General features: G+C 46.3%; 1 protein-coding gene across 1 annotated transcript in view; it reads left to right on the top strand.

Moving 5' to 3' along the window:
• The window catches only part of GRHL1 (grainyhead like transcription factor 1), a 48,863-nt gene extending 32,963 nt beyond the window's left edge, over window positions 1–15,900 (top strand). Inside the window, exons 10-16 of the mRNA XM_081265587.1 lie at window positions 5,721–5,772; window positions 7,197–7,336; window positions 8,363–8,400; window positions 10,492–10,583; window positions 10,922–11,007; window positions 13,169–13,233; window positions 14,341–15,900. Coding sequence (XP_081121713.1) covers window positions 5,721–5,772; window positions 7,197–7,336; window positions 8,363–8,400; window positions 10,492–10,583; window positions 10,922–11,007; window positions 13,169–13,233; window positions 14,341–14,455 — 588 coding nt within the window. The 3' untranslated portion in view covers window positions 14,456–15,900. The remainder of the gene's footprint in view (window positions 1–5,720; window positions 5,773–7,196; window positions 7,337–8,362; window positions 8,401–10,491; window positions 10,584–10,921; window positions 11,008–13,168; window positions 13,234–14,340) is intronic.
• Window positions 15,901–20,025: the final 4,125 nt, after the last annotated feature.

Genomic DNA, 20,025 nt, shown 5'->3' with positions numbered 1-20,025 from the left:
TGGTCTTCGGAGCCCTCTGTGGCTAGTCACACCTCACGTCCCATCGTTCTGACGCTTTGTCCATCACCACATCACCTTCCATGACCCTTCTGCCTCCCTTTTCTGCTTTTTAGGGCTCCCCCAGATGGCCTAGGAGAGTGTCCCTCTCTTGCAGGCAGCCAGCTAACAGCCTGAACCCCAGCTGTCAGCTGGCCTGTTCCCAGGCCCTGAATGAGGCTCTGGGCACTATTGGGCACAGATGTTTCTGGTGGGCTGCATCTGACAGAAGCTGGGTCACAGCTGGTGAGCTCGGGATCTCTGAGCCTAAGGCAGTTTCTTCCCCTTTGTGCCACATTCCTCTTTGGAGCCTCAAGAAAATCTGAAGGGGAAATATCAGGATATTCATGTTCTTTTTCTAAAACTCTAGGAAGAAATTTTAGTTTTATTGGTTCAATTAAAATATTTTTTTCACATCTAATGTTTCTGAAAAACTTCCCTGATAATTTTTTTAGTTGTGGGTGGACACAGTGCCTTTATTTATTTATTTTTATGCGGTGTTGAGGGTTGAACCCAGTGCCTCACCCGCGATAGGCGAGCGCTGTACCACTGAGCACAACCCTAGCCCCCTGTCTGATAATTTTCTTTGACATTCTTGAGAATTCTTAATTTCCTATGAAATGCTCATTTTCCGTGCCTGTGCTAACAGAAAGGTAAACACGGTAGAGCCTTGGCCAGCGCCCCCACAGGGTTCCCGCTGTGGGAGCCCACGTCAGAGGTGGCTCCGTCAGAAGAGGCAAGAGGTTATGTCCTGCATCAAGGTCTTTCCTCAGAGTTCAGCACTGTGGTCGCTTAGAGCAGTGTCTCCATGGGCATCTGTGGTGGAGAATTCTGTTTTTTATTCTAACCTGTTATGCCTTCTACTACCATAAAATACAGTAAATACTCAGACGAATTGCCAGAAGAGAATGAAATGGTGCAGAAAAACAAAGTCATGTAAACTACAAGCTCCAACTTTTATATTTCATTCAGGAGACATAAATTGTTCCATATAATTGCTTCCCAAATGCTTACTCAGTTTCTGGCCCTGCTGTCCTGGGACCGGTGGCAGCCATCCCTCAGGTTACACTGAACATTGTCTTGTCAGTAAATAAGCACGAGTCAGCAGGAGTGGCAGTGTTCCATGGCAGATGATGAAACTTTTATATGCAGTTTTGGAAAGAAGGAATGTATAGATATGTGCTCTTAAACAAATTTAGTTTCAGTAAAGACTTTTCTTAGGAGCCTTCTGCTTTGGTAGCTGATTTAGAAAATGAAACACAGGGCAGGTTTGTGAATTGTCCAAAGTTACTTTATCAATCAGTGATTGTACAAAGTGTAGAAACCAGTTCTCTCTGCTGTGGGAGGGCTTTGAGACCACGCACTGGTGTGCTCTGAAGCAGAGTGCCTCTCTTCGGGTTGCAGAATTGAATGTGTCTTGGAACAGTGCGTGACTGCTCTTGCTGATGTTTCTGTTGCCTGCTGATCTGTGGATCACCCACACTGGGAACGCGCTATCCAAGATTGGGTAGCAGGTTGGATGTGCAGTTGGTCCCTGATTTTCCATTACTTGTGTGTTCAAAGGACGTCACACAAAGCCATGATGAGAGAAGTGGGCGTCCTGCTCCCAGTGTGCTTTGTGGATTCATCAGTGGATACTCAGATGCCCTTGGCCTCCATGGGTCATCACCTTCTTTGTGAGGCCTTTAAAAATATCCATTACTATTTTTCTCCACCTGCTAGAGTATGTAGTCCTTGAGATCTGCATAGAGATGAAAGTGGTTGGTCTGCTCTCCCAGTATCTCCCATTTTCTGCCCTTATAGCATAAGGAAGCCTACGTGTTGTATAGTATTGCAGGACATTTAGGGACATAGAAGGTAAAATTATACACTATTTTCCAACACTGTTTTAATCTCAGAGCTGTTTTAGGTTGACATAAAGTACTAAATGAGAAGGAACTGTATCGTGTGTGCTCTGTGTAACGGATGTTCTAAGGTGGATCTTTTGACTATTTGGAGCCCCACGTGACCTCACCCCTACTCATGACCTGACGCACCTGTCTGCGACCTTTCTGCCATCCTGCTGTGACTATGATAGTCACTTCAAGTTTAGGTCTGCCTTGCCCTGTCTCTGCTCTGGACCATTCCCTCTGCCTCCCCAAGTCTGTCCTTTCCAAGGTCTGACTCACCTGTTATTGACCTCTGCCCTTCACTTCCCCTCTGCCGATTCTTAAAACTCTCTCATTTTATGAGTCAAGAAGTAAGAGATCTTTTGGCATCCTTCAGAGGTATTATTTTTCTCTCCTGAGGGGAAAAATTATATCAGCACTATTATGAGTTGCTTAACTCACTTGATAAATGGAATTTTCTGTTATTTCAGAAGCAGCAGCAACTTAGCACTTTATCAGAGGAACTGGAAACAGAAATTGAGTCTGTAACCATGGAAATTTGGCAATTTCTCTTTCTGTGAGCTGTGGATGTCTCTGGTCCATCCAAGTAGAGAAGAATCTCATTGACACTGTTTCCCACAGAAACCATTTTCTTCCTCATCAGCTGTGCCTGAGGACAGGATTAACTTTTGTTAATGTTATGGACTCACTTCTTGGGGCAAACCTAATATGATTTCCCCAAGATCAGTCTCATTACTTGTTGACTCAGAGAAATAATCTGAACACCCGAAGTTATGAAATGCTTTCCCATAATGTCCTAGAACTTCCTTCAACGTGTCCTGCAGTGTGTGCCGACTGAGTGAATTCTTCCAGCCGTTCTGTGTCTGAGAAGTGTTTCTTTTTTTCTTGTTTTTTTTTTTTTGTTCTCAAACATGAATTTCTCAGATTCATGATTTAATTTGTTTTAATTAGTTATACATGACAGTACAATGACTGATATTTCATACATTTGAATCAGATGGGATATAATTTCTCATTTTTCTGCGTGTACAGGTTGCAGAACCATATTGGTCATGCAGTCACGTATATACCCACAGTGATGATAATGCTGTGTCATTCTACTATCCTTCCTATCCCTCCTCCCCTCCCATCACTTCCCTCTACCTAATCCAAGGTAACGCTGTTCTTTATTTTTGTTTTCCTCACATCTTCATACATGTATTTTGTATAACGATGAGGGTCTCCTTCCACCAGTGTTTATTTCATCTTGTATTCTGAAGACTCTTCCTGCTGGGTATAAAAGTCCAGGTTGACTGTTTTCCCACCCGTGCTCCTAAGAGGCTGCTCCGCTGTCTTCCGTCTGATGCGGTTTCTGATGAGAAGCCTGGTCCTCCATGTCTTTGTTCTGTACATAATGTCTTCTTTCTTGGGAATGTCTTCAAGATTTTATCACTGTTTTTGAGCGGTTTGGTTATGATTTGTTCATGTTTCTTGTGCTTGAAGTTCGTTGAGCTTCTTGAATTTGTTGAAAATCATTAACTTTGGAAAATTTTCAACAGTTGTTTCTTCCAGCTCATGTGCTGCTCTTCCTCTGTTGCGGTCTCCACTTAGACATTTGTAGGGTACTTGAGGTTCCCTCAGAGTTCACTGATGACCTTTTCTTTTGAAGGGACTATTGTTTCTCTGTTTCATTTTGGATGTTTGTCTTGTTGCCTCAAGTTCACGGGTTTTTTTGCCAGGTCGAAATTGCCGTAAATCCCAGCCAGCATATTTTTTGTGTCAGACGAGGTAGTTTTCCTCTCTAGAAGTTCAAGTTGGAGCTTCTAGATTTAGTTTTTTCCACTGGCTTTTTGAACATATGGGGTGCTGTTACAATACCTTGTAGTATCCTTGTCTAATATTAGTGTCAGTTGTGGGTGGCTTTGGAGGTTGGATTGTCCTATTCTAGCCATGTTTTCCTGCTTCTCTGCATGCCTGACAATTCCACTGGATATTCCCCCTTGTGAGTTTTGTGTGGTACTGGTCATTTTTGTATTCCTGTGACTTTTCTTGAACTAGATCTTGTTAACTTCTTGGAAACAGCCTTATCCTTTCAGATCTTCTTTTTATGATCTGTTAGGTGGGTCTGGAGCCTGGCTCAGTGTCAGGCTAATTATTCTGCACCCCTGGGTGAGATTTTCAAGCAGATCCTATTCAACATGCTGTGAGTTGTGAGTTTCCCCAGTTTGTTGGGAACAAGCACTATTTTTGGTCCTATGTGAGTTTCAGGTGCTGTTTCGCTAATATTTTCAGATGGGGGGGGCATTGGGCAATTTCCTTGCCCTTGTGTGCCTGCAGAACTTGCCGAATACCCTGGGGCCTCTGTGGATCCCTGGGGCTCTCGTAGCTCCTTCCTCTTTGGTCTCTTTCCATCCTGCTCCTCCTGTCAGGGCCTGCAAGCTGAAGGCAAGAAGGGCTCACCTTGTTTGTGAAACAATCCTTGTTTCATGCATTTTACCTGTTTTTTGCCATTGTTCCAGGGTGGAGAATAAATCTGGTCTGTCACTCCGTTTTGGGTAGAAGTAGCAGTTCCTTAGCATTCTCTACGGATTCATCTGATAAAGAAGGAGGAATAATAAGAACTATGTAATGTTTTGAACAACCAACAATAAAATAATTAAAAAAAAAAAGAAGGAGGAATATACTCGTTTGTAAAACCATCTTTTAGGACGTACACTTTATCATTGAAATGAAGTTATTGTTAGACTCTTAGAAGGGACTGTTGTGCAGACCAACACCATACAGTAATGTCTGGGAGACTGGGGACATTGACCTGCTTTTCAATGTCAGGGAGGTAATGTCTGTCTTATTGCGTAGCAATTGTTATAAGCAGGTGCTTATAAAATGTTTACCAGCAACATGTTAGGATATCAGTACCCTCTCGAGTAAGCAGAAGTGACTTTGTGTTGTAGGTATTTTTGTATGTAATAATGCCAAGATCACTGTGAAGATTTTTATTTCCTCTCTTTAGCCAACTTAACTGGAAAACTGTGTTAAAAAAAAATCTGTGTCATGCAGAAATACACAACAATAAATCAAGTAAGATGACTAAATGTTATGTTTTTGTTATATCTAATCACTTAATTTCAGTTCATGTTTATTAATATAGTTCATTCTAAAATTTTTGTGGATTCCGTTGTATGGCACTGTCACTCTTTGTATAATTGATGTACATAGTACAAATGCGTTCTTTTTATAGAATTCAGAATACACTTGTTCTCGTAAGTGATCATGCAGATTTGTAATTTCGTCTTTGCTTTTGTGAATCACAGCTGGTTGCATCTGTCACTCAGTGGAGGCCCAGTTCTTGGACAGAATCTAGCTCTCAACAGTTGCATGGCTCACATAGGAGAGTGCATTTGAAAAGAAGATCAACCTATTTTTCCTTTGGTTTTCTTTTCCTCCTGGACAGTGGGAAAAGGCACTCACATCCCTGCAGTCAGCGTGTGCATTAGCCGATTTTCTCAGCTTTTCATTTAGCCTTTTTATGTCTATTACTGAAAGAAGTTTTGTTTTATTTCTTTTTGAAATGTTGATTATTTATGATGTTAAATATGAATATGATTCAATGTAATCAATTTCACATAGTTAAAAGTAATTTTAAGATCAGGCTTTTTAGAGGAAATGACTGTGAGAAGCCCCATGAATATAGTAAGTAACAGAGTTCACTTCCAGAGAGGAGAGAGGCCCCCCCCCGCCCCCCATTGATCAGGATAAGAGCTAAATATTTCAGAATCAGATTCATGGAATCCCATCTTTTCTCCTTTTGACCTGCAGGGAGCTGAGCGGAAAATCAGGGATGAAGAACGAAAGCAGAGCAAAAGAAAAGGCAAGTGTCCTGACCCCAGCTCCCAGGGCAACTCCTGTAAGTAGAGACGTTCCAGGCTGCGCCTGCCTGTCCGGCTGAGCTGTGGTGGCGGGTGGTGGTGGGCGCGGGAGGCTGGGATACACTAGCGAGGCTACCTGCAGCAGATGCAGCGGAGAGGAGTGGCTGGATCTGAAGAGCTGCACGTGGGGGCTTCTAGGATTTCCCAGAGCTCGGGCTCTTTAAAAAAAAAAAAAAAAAAAAAAAATATATATATATATATATATATATATATATATATATATATATGTGTTGTAGATGGACACAATACCTTTACTTATTTATTTTTAAAAATATTTTGTTTTCGTTGTAGTTGGACACAGTAAACCCATTTTTAATTTTTAGGTGGCGCTAAGGATCGAACCCAGCACCTCACATGTGAGGGGCAAGCGCTCCACCGCTGAGCCACAACTCCAGCCCCGAGCTCAGGCTCATTTAGCTATCAGTTTGGGTTCAGGTTTGGTTTCAGTTCTGAAAAATAACACATGTTGCCCATGAGCAGCTGCTGAAGTTGGGGCTTGTTTCCATTCGTAAAAATAGTAATACCTCCTGAGATTCGGGGTGTCTGGATTCCAAATGAGGACCACTTCACACATGTAATCACACATTTGCAGCGTCTACAGGGCTTCCCTCAGACCTTCCACCTGGAAAGCATTTGTTCTCTCTCTCTCTCATGTTTTAAGTGAGATTAATATGCATATTTACAAACTCCTGTCTGTAAGAGGCTAAAAAGGGAAAAGTGCTGCTTTGTGCTTAGGGGTGTTTATCTGTGATGTGGGCTTCCAGACGTTCTGTCAGCCCTACACCACGTGGATGAGATTCTCCTACTGGCACCAAAGTGCAGCCTCCAAGTGCCACTTGGGAGAGCAGCTAATGAACTAGGAAACTTCGCAACTGAGTTCATCAGGACCAGATGATGGGGAGGATGGAGTCCATAATTACTAAATTAAAAACTAGTCAAATTCACTCTTAAGCTCAGTGCTGATTCTCTTGATATGTTCCAAAGTCAAAGGGTGTGTTGCTATTAGAATGTAAATTGCTAATAAGGATGACTAAAGTAGAATTACTTCCAAATTGTTCATATGGTAAGTTTTAGCCTTTCAGATAAAAACTAAATATGCTTTACCCCTCCCTGTTCCAGTTCTTCTGTATTCATGTGTCTCTGTTTTCAAAGATCTTTTTCTGGTGAAAAGATCTTGATAAGATGTTCAGTGGTTGTATTATAAGTACAGACAACAAATTCGCTTACATAAGCAGTGACTCTCCTAGTGCATCTCCTATGGGGCTTTGATGTCACTGCTCAAACTTGGAAGGAGCTGCTTTATGGCCTGCTTCCAGCTGGCAGATGCCATCTGCTGATGACACTTTCCTCATTTTGTTTCTTTCAGTTTCTGATGCCAAAGTGCCACTGCTTCCCTCACACAAGCGGATGGACATCACAGTGTTCAAGCCCTTTCTTGACCTGGATACTCAGCCTGTCCTCTTTATTCCTGATGTGCACTTTGCCAACCTGCAGCGGGGCACTCATGTAGGTAGCCACTGTCCCGGGACGCTGCAAAGCATGGCAAAAAGATTTTTGGGGGCATTGTTCATGGTAAATAGGAGCCAGACTTCAGCAAGCTTGACTTGTTCACCAGCTGCACGGACCATCAGCTGTGGTGATGTGATGCCCGTGCAGTAAAACGGGTGAAGCTCTGTTGACTTGAACATGCAGGACGAGACCTGTCAGCTTCCTTGTGCTTGCATTCACTCCCTCTCTCACTCACCCAGGTCATTTGAAGGATTCTAGAATAGCAACATAATCAGACCTGTGGTCTATTCTGTGAGTTTCCCTAGGGAGGCACCTATGCCAGGTGGCCTGGCTAGCATGAAGAACACCCGAGGCTCTTCTCATGGTTGTTGGCACATGCAGGGTGGTCATGTCGTGGCACTTAATGCTGAATTCTTTAAATGGTCACACCCTGCTTTGTGGCAGAAGCTTACCGGAGAGACAGAAACTTCAGTAGAGTGGCACTTGCTTCTTATGCTGAGCTCAGCTAAATATCACCAAGACACCCGTCCGTGCATATCACAGGTAGATCTGTGAGGACTACAAGGACTTTTCAGAGTTCTTGAGCATCCATTGCCAACATATTCCGTTTCTAATGGAAAGCTTTGGGGTAAGCAGGGGCTAGCAAACTTTTGTAAAGAGTGAAATGGTGGTCAAAATTTTAGGCTTTTGGTCCACGCTGTTTCTGCTGTGCTGTTCAGCTCTGCCATTCGCATGTAGAAGTAAATAGGTGGTTTTGTTTCTGTAGCTACTTATATAAGCAAGCTTTGGACCCAGATTTGGCCCACAGGCCACAGTGTGCCAACCCCTGAGTTAGAGAAGTTCAAGGTGTCTGTAAGAATCTGGGCATTGAAAAATAAAACTTAAAGGACTTGATATTTTTTTAAAAAGGATTTGATGTTAGATTGGTCAAATTCAAAATTATTCTTGTTTTCGGAATAATTCATTTATGGTCTGAAACGTTCTACACATCTGTTTGACAAGCAATCTGTGTTTTGGTCTTAGGTTCTTCCCATTGCCTCAGAGGAATTGGAGGGTGAAGGGTAAGATTTATATTTTGTTTTGCTTTAATAAACTTGGTTATTTTGAAACAATCTCTACAAGGACAGTACAATGAAGAACTCGTTTTTCCTTGAGCCATTTGAGAATAAGTTGCGACCCAATGACCCGTCATTCCTAAGTCCTGTGATGTGTGCATCCTTCAAACAAGGACGTCTGCATGTCCCAGACAGCCAGGATCTTCACCCTCACTCAGACCCAGGAACCCTTCACAACAGGAGAGGAGCCCGTCCAGGACCACGTTGTCTGGGAGGTCACGAGTGTCCAGTTGCCTTTGTCTGGAGCAGTCCTGGCCTTTCCTCAACTCTCCTGGGGGGATGCTTTTGTGGACTGGAAACCAGTTGTTTTGTGGAGTGTCTCCAATGGGCCTCGTGTCAGATTGCGGCTGGGCACCTTGGTGAGACCCTCCTAGTGGCGACAGTGTCCTCGGGCATCCTGCCAGAGGCACTCAGTTCACCCCAGTGCTCACTACCAGTGCTCACTGTAACCCACAGCAAAGTGTGCGTCTGCCAGGCTCGTACTGTGACAGGTCCTTCTCCTTTTGTAGTGGGTGCTTTGGGATAAGGTACATTGTACCTCTGTAAATATCTCATTCCCTGCCAAATTTTAGATTTATTCACCAATTTATTTGTGTCAGTATGGACTCTTAAAGTTTCCCACTTTAAGTTGTAATGCATTACTGCCATGTGCCTGGACATCTGGTTGCCCAGAGTTGGGCAGTGAGGCCCAATACCCTCCTGGCGCACTCAGGTGTTTCCCTCCAGCTGCAGCAGCCTCTTCTCCAAGCGTCTCTGGTTGTCACTAGTGGAGAAGGCGTTTAGAGTCAGGATGGGACCTGGATGTGCCTTTGAGGTTTGCTGCCCACCCCCAGACCACCCTTCCCTGGTGGGCGCCCTGCTGGGGTTCAGACCCCTGCATCAGGAAGCCCCATGCAGAGGAGCCCGTGCAGCCCCTCCTGTCTGTGCATGCCCCTTGTCCTTCCTGGTGGCTCTAGGACTGAATTTTCAAGAAGGGAAAGGTTCTGTTTTGGTGTTTCAATTTCCCCTTTTGTCTTAATACAGAAAAGTGCAAGTGACAGACAGAGCCTAGGGCAGACAGCATCTGCTCCTCAGCCTCCCTTCCTTCCTTTTGGGGCCACTCCCAGGACTCCACCTGTCCTCTCGGGGACCCTCCCAGCCCCACACACGTGCCAACTCTGCCTCCTCTCCAGAGTCCAGTCCTGCCCTGCTTCCTCTGCTCTTGGTGTTTGCTCTTGGCCAGGCAGGTACCTTCTCTGGATGCCTGTTGTGCGCTAGGAACTGAGAGACACAGCATTTTTAAGCCCCACTCCCCCAGTTCCCAAGCTGATTGTCCTGTCAAAACCAAGCACACACTTTCCTGTTCTTCAGCTCTTTGAATGTTTTCCCCCTCACCCTCAGGCCCTCCCCGTCGGGCTTTGGCAGGGGTCAGGGAGACCTGTGCACGCCCTTCCCCGCACTCTCCTATCCATTCTTCCCCTTTCTTCCCCTGAGCACCACGACGCTGTGTTAGCCCTGAAGATGCACTCTGGTAATCACCGTCTCCTCTCGGGCTAGCCTTCCTAGAGTCCTCTGCAGTGTGACCACACACCTTGGCCACAGCCTGTCTCACCAAACTTAAGAAGCTTCCCTCTTCCCTTGATGCAGATTGACTCCTTCCAGCTGACCGGTGAGCCGGCCTCCCTCCTAGCTGGCCTCCCTGGTGTTCTGTCTGGGCCTGCCTGGCTTTGCCTTTTCCTGCTCAGCTTGCACTCTTTCCAGATGCCCTCTCACCCGTTATCCAAGATCCTGTCTGTCTCCTCCATACCAATTTCTCCACCCTTGAGCAGGCAGCTGGTCTTGTGAAGAGCAGCAGGATGTCAAGCAGGTGGCCCCGAGATGCCGTCCAGTGACCGGGAGTCCTGGCTCTGTGGTTATCTTGCCCTGGGCCTCAGTATTTTTTCATCCACAAAACAAAGACGCTGAGCCCATGAAATTCAGTGATATTCACTAAAACTCTTTGTTTATGCAGGTAATGGAGGTGGAAGTCACTAACTCTGCACTGTTGATTGCCCACAGATCTGCCTTGAAAAGGGGCCCGTATGGAACAGAAGATGACTTTGTTGTCCCCACTCCTGCTAAGCTGCCCCGGATAGAAGAACCAAAGAGAGGTGTGTTGGCGTGTGTGGCTTAGTGGGGGTCTAATCAGCAGTGAGCTCCGATCTGTCAGCAGCACAAATTGCACAAAAACATCTTTTCCACTTGAATTCCTTGAGTGTTCTTCTGTCAGACTTGACACTTGACTTGAGCCTGGACAGACATAGAGTTCAGAGCGAAGGCTGCAGCCTGTGACCTTGGGACGGTGTCACCTTGTTCACGTTTGCTGCCTTGGCTGTGGGTGTGTCTTTTTATCTTAACTGGTGCCCATGATCTGCTTTCATATTTTGTTCCTGTGAATTAATCACGTACTTCATTCTCTTCTCTACCTCCTTGTTCTGGCTGGGGCTAGTGCTTCTCTACGTTCGAAAGGAATCCGAAGAAGTCTTTGATGCCCTGATGCTCAAGACCCCATCTTTGAAGGGCTTAATGGAGGCTGTAAGTAGGACACGTGGCGGGATCCCTGTTAAGCATGAATCAAGCACAACATAGAATTCCATCCAAGCAAGTTGTCACCACCCAGGCGTTTCCATGTGCTGGGACCTATGTCCCCCTTTCCAGATCTCACTTTGTACCTGTCATGTGGCCACACTGTACAGCTTTAGGGTGTCCTCTTTTGTTTGCAGATCTGTCTTGTCCACCCGGGGTTCTCACCCATGTGCTTGGCCTTGGGTCGTAGGTGAATCGCCCGGCCTTGAGTGTTCTACTGAATGGGACGCATCTGTGAGGGCCTACAAAATAGTTTACATTTTATATACTTAGTTAAAGGGAGACTGCCATGCAGCAAATGCTCTAGAGGCTAAAATATTATTTTTAATCAGTAAAACCTTAAAAATATCATACATAAAAATAGTGGAAGTCATCACAATGGCACAACCCTGTAATCCCCACAACTTGGGAGGCTGAGGCAGAAGGATCACAAGTTTAAGGCCAGCCTCAGCAATTTAGCGAGACCCTGTATCAAAATAAAAAGGTCTATGGATGGGGCTCAGTGGTAGAGCAGCCCTTGCTTGGTTTAATCTCCAGTACCAAAAAGAAACCCCCAGTGGCTCCTGAGTCGGCCTTTGCTCCTGATCCTTGCTGAGCTGTGCAAGACTTTGCCTGGAGATATTTGAGAGCATGTGAAGGTGCAGCCAATAATGACCAGAAATCCTTATTCTGGACCGATCAGTGAGATCCACTGACCCCAGTATCCCTGGGGATGTCAGTGAGAGAGGGGCATGGAAGGGAGGGTGTAGCATTGTTCTCTCCTGGCTTTGCCCTTGGCTGAACTTTGAGGATGAGCACTGTGTCCTGAACTTACCAACCTCAGGCCACGGTAGGCCTGGAAGTCTTTGAGCTCAAAGGAATGCATAATTGGACTAAAATATACCCCCAGGCCCCTGACAACCTGCACTGTGTTGACTTCATTTGACAGATCTTTATAGGGGCTGCTTTGTGCCAGGTGCTGCTCTAGTCAGTGGAGTCACAGGAAGGAGGGACACAGTGCCAAATGAGGCCTGCCATCCACTTAAGACAGAGACAATGAAATAAGCAAGAAAATTAACATGTAACTTTTTAGGCACAGAAAGCACAATGAAGATGTGGGTGAGGGGCAGAGTGTCAGGGAGCTCACAGGTCCCTTAGTGTCCCTTCCTGCTTGTACAGAGACAGCACCCCCATTCCCACTGTCATTTCCTGCTTCCTGCATTTTCTCCCTTCTTTTTCTTCCTTGTCCTGTCTGTGACCGTCTTTTACCATTTCTTAAGGATGCTGCATTCCCTAAACTATAGGGAGAGGTGAAATGAAAGGGGTGGAGCATGGCTGTCTGGTGTAACTCGATCCTCACAGATCTCAAGGAGTTCCCTCGGCTTGTGTTCCTTGGGGCTGGGCTTTCATCAGGAGGTGGAGCATTGCTGCCTAGTGCTGCGGAGGGAAGAGGGCTCGGTTTGTACAGGCGAGCCCTGTGCGTGGATGCAGGCTGAGGGGCGTCTCAGTGCTGCCCCAGCAGAGCCTCACCCCAGCCCCAGCATGGTAGGCAGCACTTCTGAGGAAGGTATTCGATCTTGAGTCAGCAGTGTGTCCTCACCCCAAGGTCTGATCACCTCTATACCCCAAATATGGCACAGGAGCAGTGCGACAGCAGGGCAGGGCATCGCTGCTCAGGTGAACGGTGGGCTTGGGTGCGGACTCCGGAGACAGCCCAGATGCAGCAGCCATGGGCGGTGTGCACGTGCAGAGGATGCGCAGGAACTCTGCTTTCTGCTCCTTTTTCCTAAAAGCCTTAAACTGCTCTATGAAAATAAAGCCTAAGAAAGAACCAACCATGACCCTGTAATTCACCAGCCTTGTCCTGGGTGTACGTTTCCCCCTCAGTTGGCCTGTTGACGTCTGTGTGAATTAGGGGGATGCCACGGACCCTCACTACAGCACCCACCCTTCTCCCCGAGGACCTGGTTGGGTCTTCTCCACGTAGTTGAATTGCTTTTTGGCCTTTTGGCTAAAATCAAGTGAAAAAAAGGAGATTGAGTGACTGGGTATATGTGTGTGTGTGTATGGTGGATTTTTGTTTTTTAAAGTTGTGAAAACATTTTGTAATTATTTTTCTCTGCTCTTTTAGATCTCAGACAAATATGATGTTCCCCAGGACAAGATTGGGAAAATATTCAAGAAGTGCAAGAAAGGGTGAGCAGTGGGGCCCTGTGCATACCTCTCCCTCACACACTTACTGCTTCCCTTCAGAAACAGCCAGAAACACTAATGCGCAGGGTGGTTTTTCTCACCAAATTATTTTACTTAAAGTTGATCTACTTTCAGGCTAGGGTCGTGGCTCAGTGGTAGAGCACTTGCCTAGCACGTGGGAGGCCTTGGATATGATCCTCAGCACCACATATAAATAAGTAAAACAAAGGTATCGTGTCCAACTACATCTAAAAATATATATATTTTTTAAAAAATTGATGTACCTTGAAGTCCACTTTTGTGGATTGTTTTTCAAGTAGAATTTGTATCTACTGTTCCCACACGTAGCAGCTGTGAGCAGCGCACACCCCAGGGCCACAAGGAAGTTGGCTAAGGATGTCAAACGCAGCTCCTCCGTTCCCTGCGCGCCGTCGTGAGGGAGCCAGGCACAGAGTGGGCACTCATGTGCTGCTGCATCTGGTTTTCACAGTGTCTTTCTGAATGGTGTCATTTACCTGCGGCCCTAGACTAGGCACCTCGGGCTCAGAGGGCGTGAGAGCTGTGGCCGGAATCACGCAGCTTGGTGGCAGTGCAGCCACGACTCAGCCCAGATTCCGCTGGCTGCAGAGTTTTTGTCTGCCCTTTGTCTTGAGCACCCTGCCCCACGTCTCATTTTCTTCTAGGTCCAGAAATTGACATTTTTAGTTTAGGATAACTTGCCAGGGAGGACAGGTTGTCTGGGAGCTGGGGCTTCGGGTTGTGGAGATGAGTTTTACCAATGTGTGTTCTGAAGCTGGACCACTGAGTGCCGCTCTGCAGGCCTGTTCTGTGTACTAGGTGCCATGGATTGAATGAGTGCCCCTGGCAGGAGGCAGTAATCCACAGGCCTCTTCCTGTCTCCACCCATGTGCTTGCATCCAGCAAGGGCTTACTTGATTCCCTCCTTGTTCCTTCTCAACACAGCTGTCACAGTGGGCTGTGATTGTCAGTGAGGCAGTTGAGGCATGGGGTAGTTTAATAGTCATGCTTGTGTCACAGCTAGCGAGTGCCATTAAACCCAGGTCTCCCTCCAGAGCCAGGAATGCTGACACAGATTGGTCTCCTCCCCAGGATCCTGGTGAATATGGATGACAACATTGTGAAGCACTACTCCAATGAAGACACCTTCCAGCTGCAGGTTGAGGAAGCCGGGGGATCATACAAACTCACTCTAACAGAGATCTAAGGCCTGGGCCTGCAGCCCCCTGGGAGGTCGATGGAGATGTTACGTAGATGTTTGGCCCACTGCAGGGACCTGGACACCCACCTTGCAAACGCAGGTGGCTGTCAGGGGAAGGGATTGCTTTTGAGTTGGCAGTGGACCTGCATTTAATGTATTACGTTGACATTTTTCAGTTGACAGAAAAATCCATGTATCATGATGTTTGAATTTCTGAAATACTTAGGACTAAAAGTGAAAATTTTATTCTAGGATTTAACAGATTCTGGAAGCCTTTAGGGTGCCTGCTGCCTTCTTATTTATCAAAATACTGAGATCTCTGCCTTGTCTACTCTACAGTAGTAGTGGTTCTGTGCACTAGTGGGGTCAGGAACAGCAGCTTGAGGATTGTGTGCTCTTGCCTGACCTCAGTTGAACTCCGGCTGCCCTGAGCAGTAAAGGGGTGCACCCCTCCCTCAGCCTCTCGTCCCCCATTAAATGTTTACTAACTAGGGCACGTTACTGGAATCTTACTTTGCAACTTCCTTGGACATATCAGCTGCCTGTCTTAGGAAGAACCTAAATGGGTCACAGTGTGAAATGCATTAAGATAAAGCTGCATTGTATATAAGTGCAATATCTTTTTGAAGGTGTGTGTCTGTAAATGTGTATATACGTGTCTGATATAAATATATAATATATAAATAATGGTATCTGTGTACAGATGGTGAAGATACACAGTAAGATCTACCTTAGAGAGTTTCATAGACAACAGGTTAAGTTATTTTTGATAATGTGGACTAAGCAGAGGGAACGCTGTATTTTCCCAGACACAAGCACCGCTCCCCAGCCTAGCAAGATCTTCTCAAATGACAAAAGTCCCTGTCTGCCATTGAGAACCTTGCTCTGTGGGTGTGTGCACTGTTCAGAAGTGAAGTTAAAAGCGACCGCGACTGCTGTGTGGGCGGGTGTCGGGGTGTTCCTGGGCAGTGAGCACAGTTACAGCCACATGCCGCGATCACTGTGAAGCTAGCAGGGTAGCTCCAAGTGGATTTCTTCCTCCTCTTCCTGTTACAAGAAATGGTTCTTACCATATTTCAGAGCCTTTAAGCTTTGATTATCTTGTATGTTAACTACTTTTAGAAAGCATTCATGAATTTATGAAATTATACTACTGTGGCAGGGGAGCATTTTGTACACATGTTTAAATACACAGAAGTACTTAAAATGTAATTTTATAACAAATCACGGGTATCTTTAGGTTCAGGGAACTAGAATAGGTTATTGTATGAGTAGGATTGATAGTCACCTTCAGAGGTTCAAATATTCTAATGAAGTATGTGAACTAAATTGCTGGTTTTCTAAGATATCATGGGACACGGGTCACATAACAATATTTTATATTTGTTTTATGAAATGAAATTGATTGTGTCTTATTTTTAATTTTGTCATTGCAAATGTGTTTTAAACCAAAGGGATTAAATTTTATATGTCTATTTCGTAATATGTCATTTCCTGTTATTCGGCTTAAGTTTATCCTTTCATTGGTTTGAAAATCTACCAGTAATGTTTTAATTCATGAGAATTTCTTAAACACCTGTCCTGAGCAGGTCATCCAGGGCCTAAATGTGAGAGACACTAAAACATATGTTTAATGAACATAGTCCAATCAATGAAGTCCGTTCCCTGGTAGACCGCCCATCACATCTGTGAGTTTTCATTCTGTTCTTTGGGCCAGAAGCCCAGCCTCTGCCTGCAGCCTCGGCTTCTGATCTGTCAGTGGCTGCAGAGTCCAGCTTAGCACAGGGAACTATGACCCTGGCAGCAGCTGGTCTGTGGGACCACTTTTCCCTGGCCTGGGTCCTGTCTCTGACTTCTGCATAGCCACTTTGCCCTGGAGGTGGTGACCTCCGTGACCTCCCCAGGGGTTACCCTCTTCCTTGGCCCAGGCTCCCTCTGAGCTCTCCCTGCTTAGGATCATGATGGGACACCTGCCTGTCCTCCCCAGCCTCAGATGGAGGTCAGATGGATGTCTTTGTCACCTGTGGATCTCGTAACACCCAACCAATGATAGTCATGTAGTAGGTCCTCAGGAAAGCACTCTGTAATGTTGAAGTGAGTGACACATAACCCAGTCACTTGCAAGAGACTTTGTAGAAGTGACAAGCTCAGAAGTTCATCTGGGTGGATGTTGGACCAATAGTCCACAGAGTACAGCTGGTAGGTAGAAATTGCCTGTCTGGTCCCAAAGAGATAGTGGCTCAAGGGACAACAAGCTCTGGTGCGTAGGCATCGAGGGGGCAGGCTGGGCCGAGTCCCTGCGTGGCAGGGCAAACTGGACTGTACCTCGGTATCAGTGCTGGCCAGATGTGCTGTGTTCCTTCCCATCGCTCCAGTCCCCTTGTGAAGGAAGCAGTGTCTCACTGGCTTCCAGTGTCAGCAACATCTGTACCCCACCTGAGGTCACAGTCAGTGGTATAGCCTGGCTTGGGACCTGACTTCTGCCTCCTGATCCCTCCCTGGTGCCCAGACCTCCTGGTTCTTGGAGCAGCACCTGGACAGCTCCTCTCATGATGAAGTCTCTTCTTTCTTTTTTTTTTTTTAATATTTATTTATTTATGTATCTTTAATTTTAGGTGGAAACATTATTTTGTTTTTATGTGGTGCTGAGGTTCGAACCCAGTGTCTCGCGTATGCTAGGCGTGCACTCTACCTCTGAGCCACCACTCCAGCCCCAGTCTCTTCTTTCTTAAATGCAACACACTCTTGGTCCTGAACCCCTTAGTTACCACCCGCTTCACATTTCCTTTGAACCAGATTTTATTTCATTTTAAATAAACTAAGAAAAAAGATCCACAAGCATTCCATTAGAATGAAAGTTACAGCTCCATGAGAAGAGTTTTCTGAGAAAGAAATTCCTACCTCCCCAGTCCTACTCAGAGATGAGCACTGAGAATTTCCCAAAGGAGGGAGGTTTGTGGAATTGGCTAATTGGATTAGATTTAAAGATGCTAATGACTCCTTTTCCAGTAGTAAAGAGAACACTGGAGTCCATGGCATGAGCTATTTGTAGAGAAATGCAAAATATGACCATTGGATACTCCTAATTAACCGCTGGTAAGAACAAAGAGCTAAGTGACTGTATGAGACTTTCAAACATTTTTGGAAAAGCAAGAAATATAATGATGGTTGGTTGGTTCTCGTGTTGCTGGACAAAGTACTCAAAGCCAAAGGTGTGCTCAGGGATTCAGATTCCTGGGTCTAGTGCCACATGAAAGCCTGAGCGTCTAGGAGTGCCCTGAAGGAGAGCTGTAGCTGCAGACTGGAAGGGCTGGAACCACGCAGAACCTCGTGGTACAACCCAGATTGGACTCAGCCTTGCACAGTGTCTGCCATCAATGTGAGAGTGCTGACAGAAGAAATGGGGTCCTCTAAGTTGGAATGAAGACTCAGCCCCTAAATGCTGATGAGTTTGCCAGTGGAAAAGGTCTCTCCACCCCAATGGAACTGACCTCCCGCCCTTAATGGTGGTGACTGATACAGCAGTATCAGCCCTTCTACCTCCCTTGAGCAAAATGGTCATAAGGGCAGGAATGGAGGTTTTGCATAGGCTGAGCAACATGGCCTTCTACTGACCTGGCTATGGCCACTGCCCAATCTATAGAAGCAGAGACAAACACTTGAGTCCCTGACACAGCACCATTTCCTGGGGTGATCAGCCAGCAACATGGCAGGTTGATTGCATTGGACTCCTTCCATCATGGAAGAAGCAATGTCTTTTCCTTTCTGGGACAATCAGGATTTGATTTGCCTTGCCTGCGTGCAATGCTTCTGCCAAAAGTAGCATCCATGGACCTGACAAGTGCCTCATCAAGGAACTCACTTCATAGCCAAAGTTGTTTAGCAGAGAGCACATGCTTGTGGAATTCTCTGGTCTTGGAACTGTGGAATGTTCCACCAAGACTGTAGAAGACTCAGTTAGAATGCAACTAGCTGGCAACACCTTGTAGGGGCTCCTCCAGGAAGCTGTGCGTGCTGTGAGCCAGCATCCAACATAGGCTGCAAGGTCCAGGAGTCAAGGGGGTGGGGACGGACACTGCTCACTGTTACCCCCAGTGACCTACTGAAAAATTTTGCTTCCTATTCCTATGTCTTCATGCTCTGCTAGCCTAGTTGTCTTAGTTCCAGAGGGAGGAGAGCCTCTTCCAGGAGAGACATCATTGATTCCATTGAACTGGAAGTTTGAACTGGCTCCAAGCCGCTTTGGGCTCCAAGTGCCTCTGAGTCAACAGGCTGAGTTATGGTGTTGTCTGGGGGCATCGGTTCAGGTTGCAGCAGGGAGGTGGGAGTATGTCTGGATACAGGAGGTCACTGTGCCCTATGCCCAGGATATGATGAAGGTCAATAGGAAACCACCCAATCCAGGTAGGACCATAGGTGGCCAGGCGCCCTGCCCCCCCCCCAGGCCTTCCGGGAGGTGCGTGGCCTGGAGGCACTTGCTGAAGGCAGCAGGAATACAGAATGGGTAGAAGAAGGAGCTAAACACCAGCTGTGGTCACAGGACCAGGCATGAGAATGAGCACGATTGCCATGTTTCCTCCTGGTTATGAAGACATTGCGTCTTTTCACATATGAAGCAAGTTTTGTTTTAATTTTTTCTTTCTTGTTTCATGTAATGTAACTCTATTGACTTTCTAACAGTACTGAAGTATTGTTCATTTGGTATCTCGGTGCTACAGGTTATCAGAATACAGGTTATCCTTGGGGGTAGGGATTAGTGGTTGGGCTGTATGAGAATAGGTGCATCATTTAGGTAATGAGGATGGGTGGTAAAGTGACAGGGTAGACGAGGACTAAAGGATGCCCAGGTAGCTGGTAAAACGTTGTTTCAGGCTGTGTCTGTGAGGATGTTTCTGGCAGAGACTAGCATTAGAATCTGTAGGAATAAGACAGACCCCCTCGCCAGGGCACCAGTCCTTTGAGGGCCTGAGTAGAGCAAGAAGGCCAAGAAGGGCGCCTTCACCTCCCTTTTCCTGCCCTCAGACATGCGTGCCCCTGGTTCTCAGGCCTTTGAACCCCAGACCAACACCCCAGGGAGAAAAAGGAGGTTTCCCTCCCTCCATTTCTCAGGTCTTCAGACTCAGGCTAAATTAGCTCCCTTAGGTCTTCAGTGAGCAGGTGGGAAATCGTGGGACCTCTCTCCCTCCATAATTGAGTGAGCCAAACCTCCTTCACCACCTAGCTCTATTTCAGAGAGAGAGATGATAGGTGGATGGATAAATAGATGGATGGATGGATGGATAGAGAGTTGTTTTCCTATTATTTCTGTTTCTCTGGAGCACCCAGACCAATACACCCACAGTCATAGGTTGCTGATTTTGGGGGTGAGCAGGCTATCTTCCCCACTCCCTATCTTAGTAGTGTCTGGTAGGTGCTATGAGCAGTAGGTGCTATGAGTGGTCAGTTTGTCCAGCTGTGAGAGAAGTGAAAGCCCCGCTTGCCACAGCCCTTGCCTGGCCCTGGGCCCCAGGCTCTCTCTCTGCGGTGGTTCCTAACTCCCAGGAGGCTGAATTTCCCCTGGCCTCACCCTCCCACGT

The sequence above is a fragment of the Spermophilus citellus genome (assembly GCF_964194105.1).
Source record: "Spermophilus citellus genome assembly, chromosome: 13".
In the NCBI taxonomy this organism is placed as follows: Eukaryota; Metazoa; Chordata; class Mammalia; order Rodentia; family Sciuridae; genus Spermophilus; species Spermophilus citellus.
The sequence above is the reverse complement of the archived record's forward strand: the minus strand, read 5'-3'. Positions and strand labels throughout refer to the sequence as shown.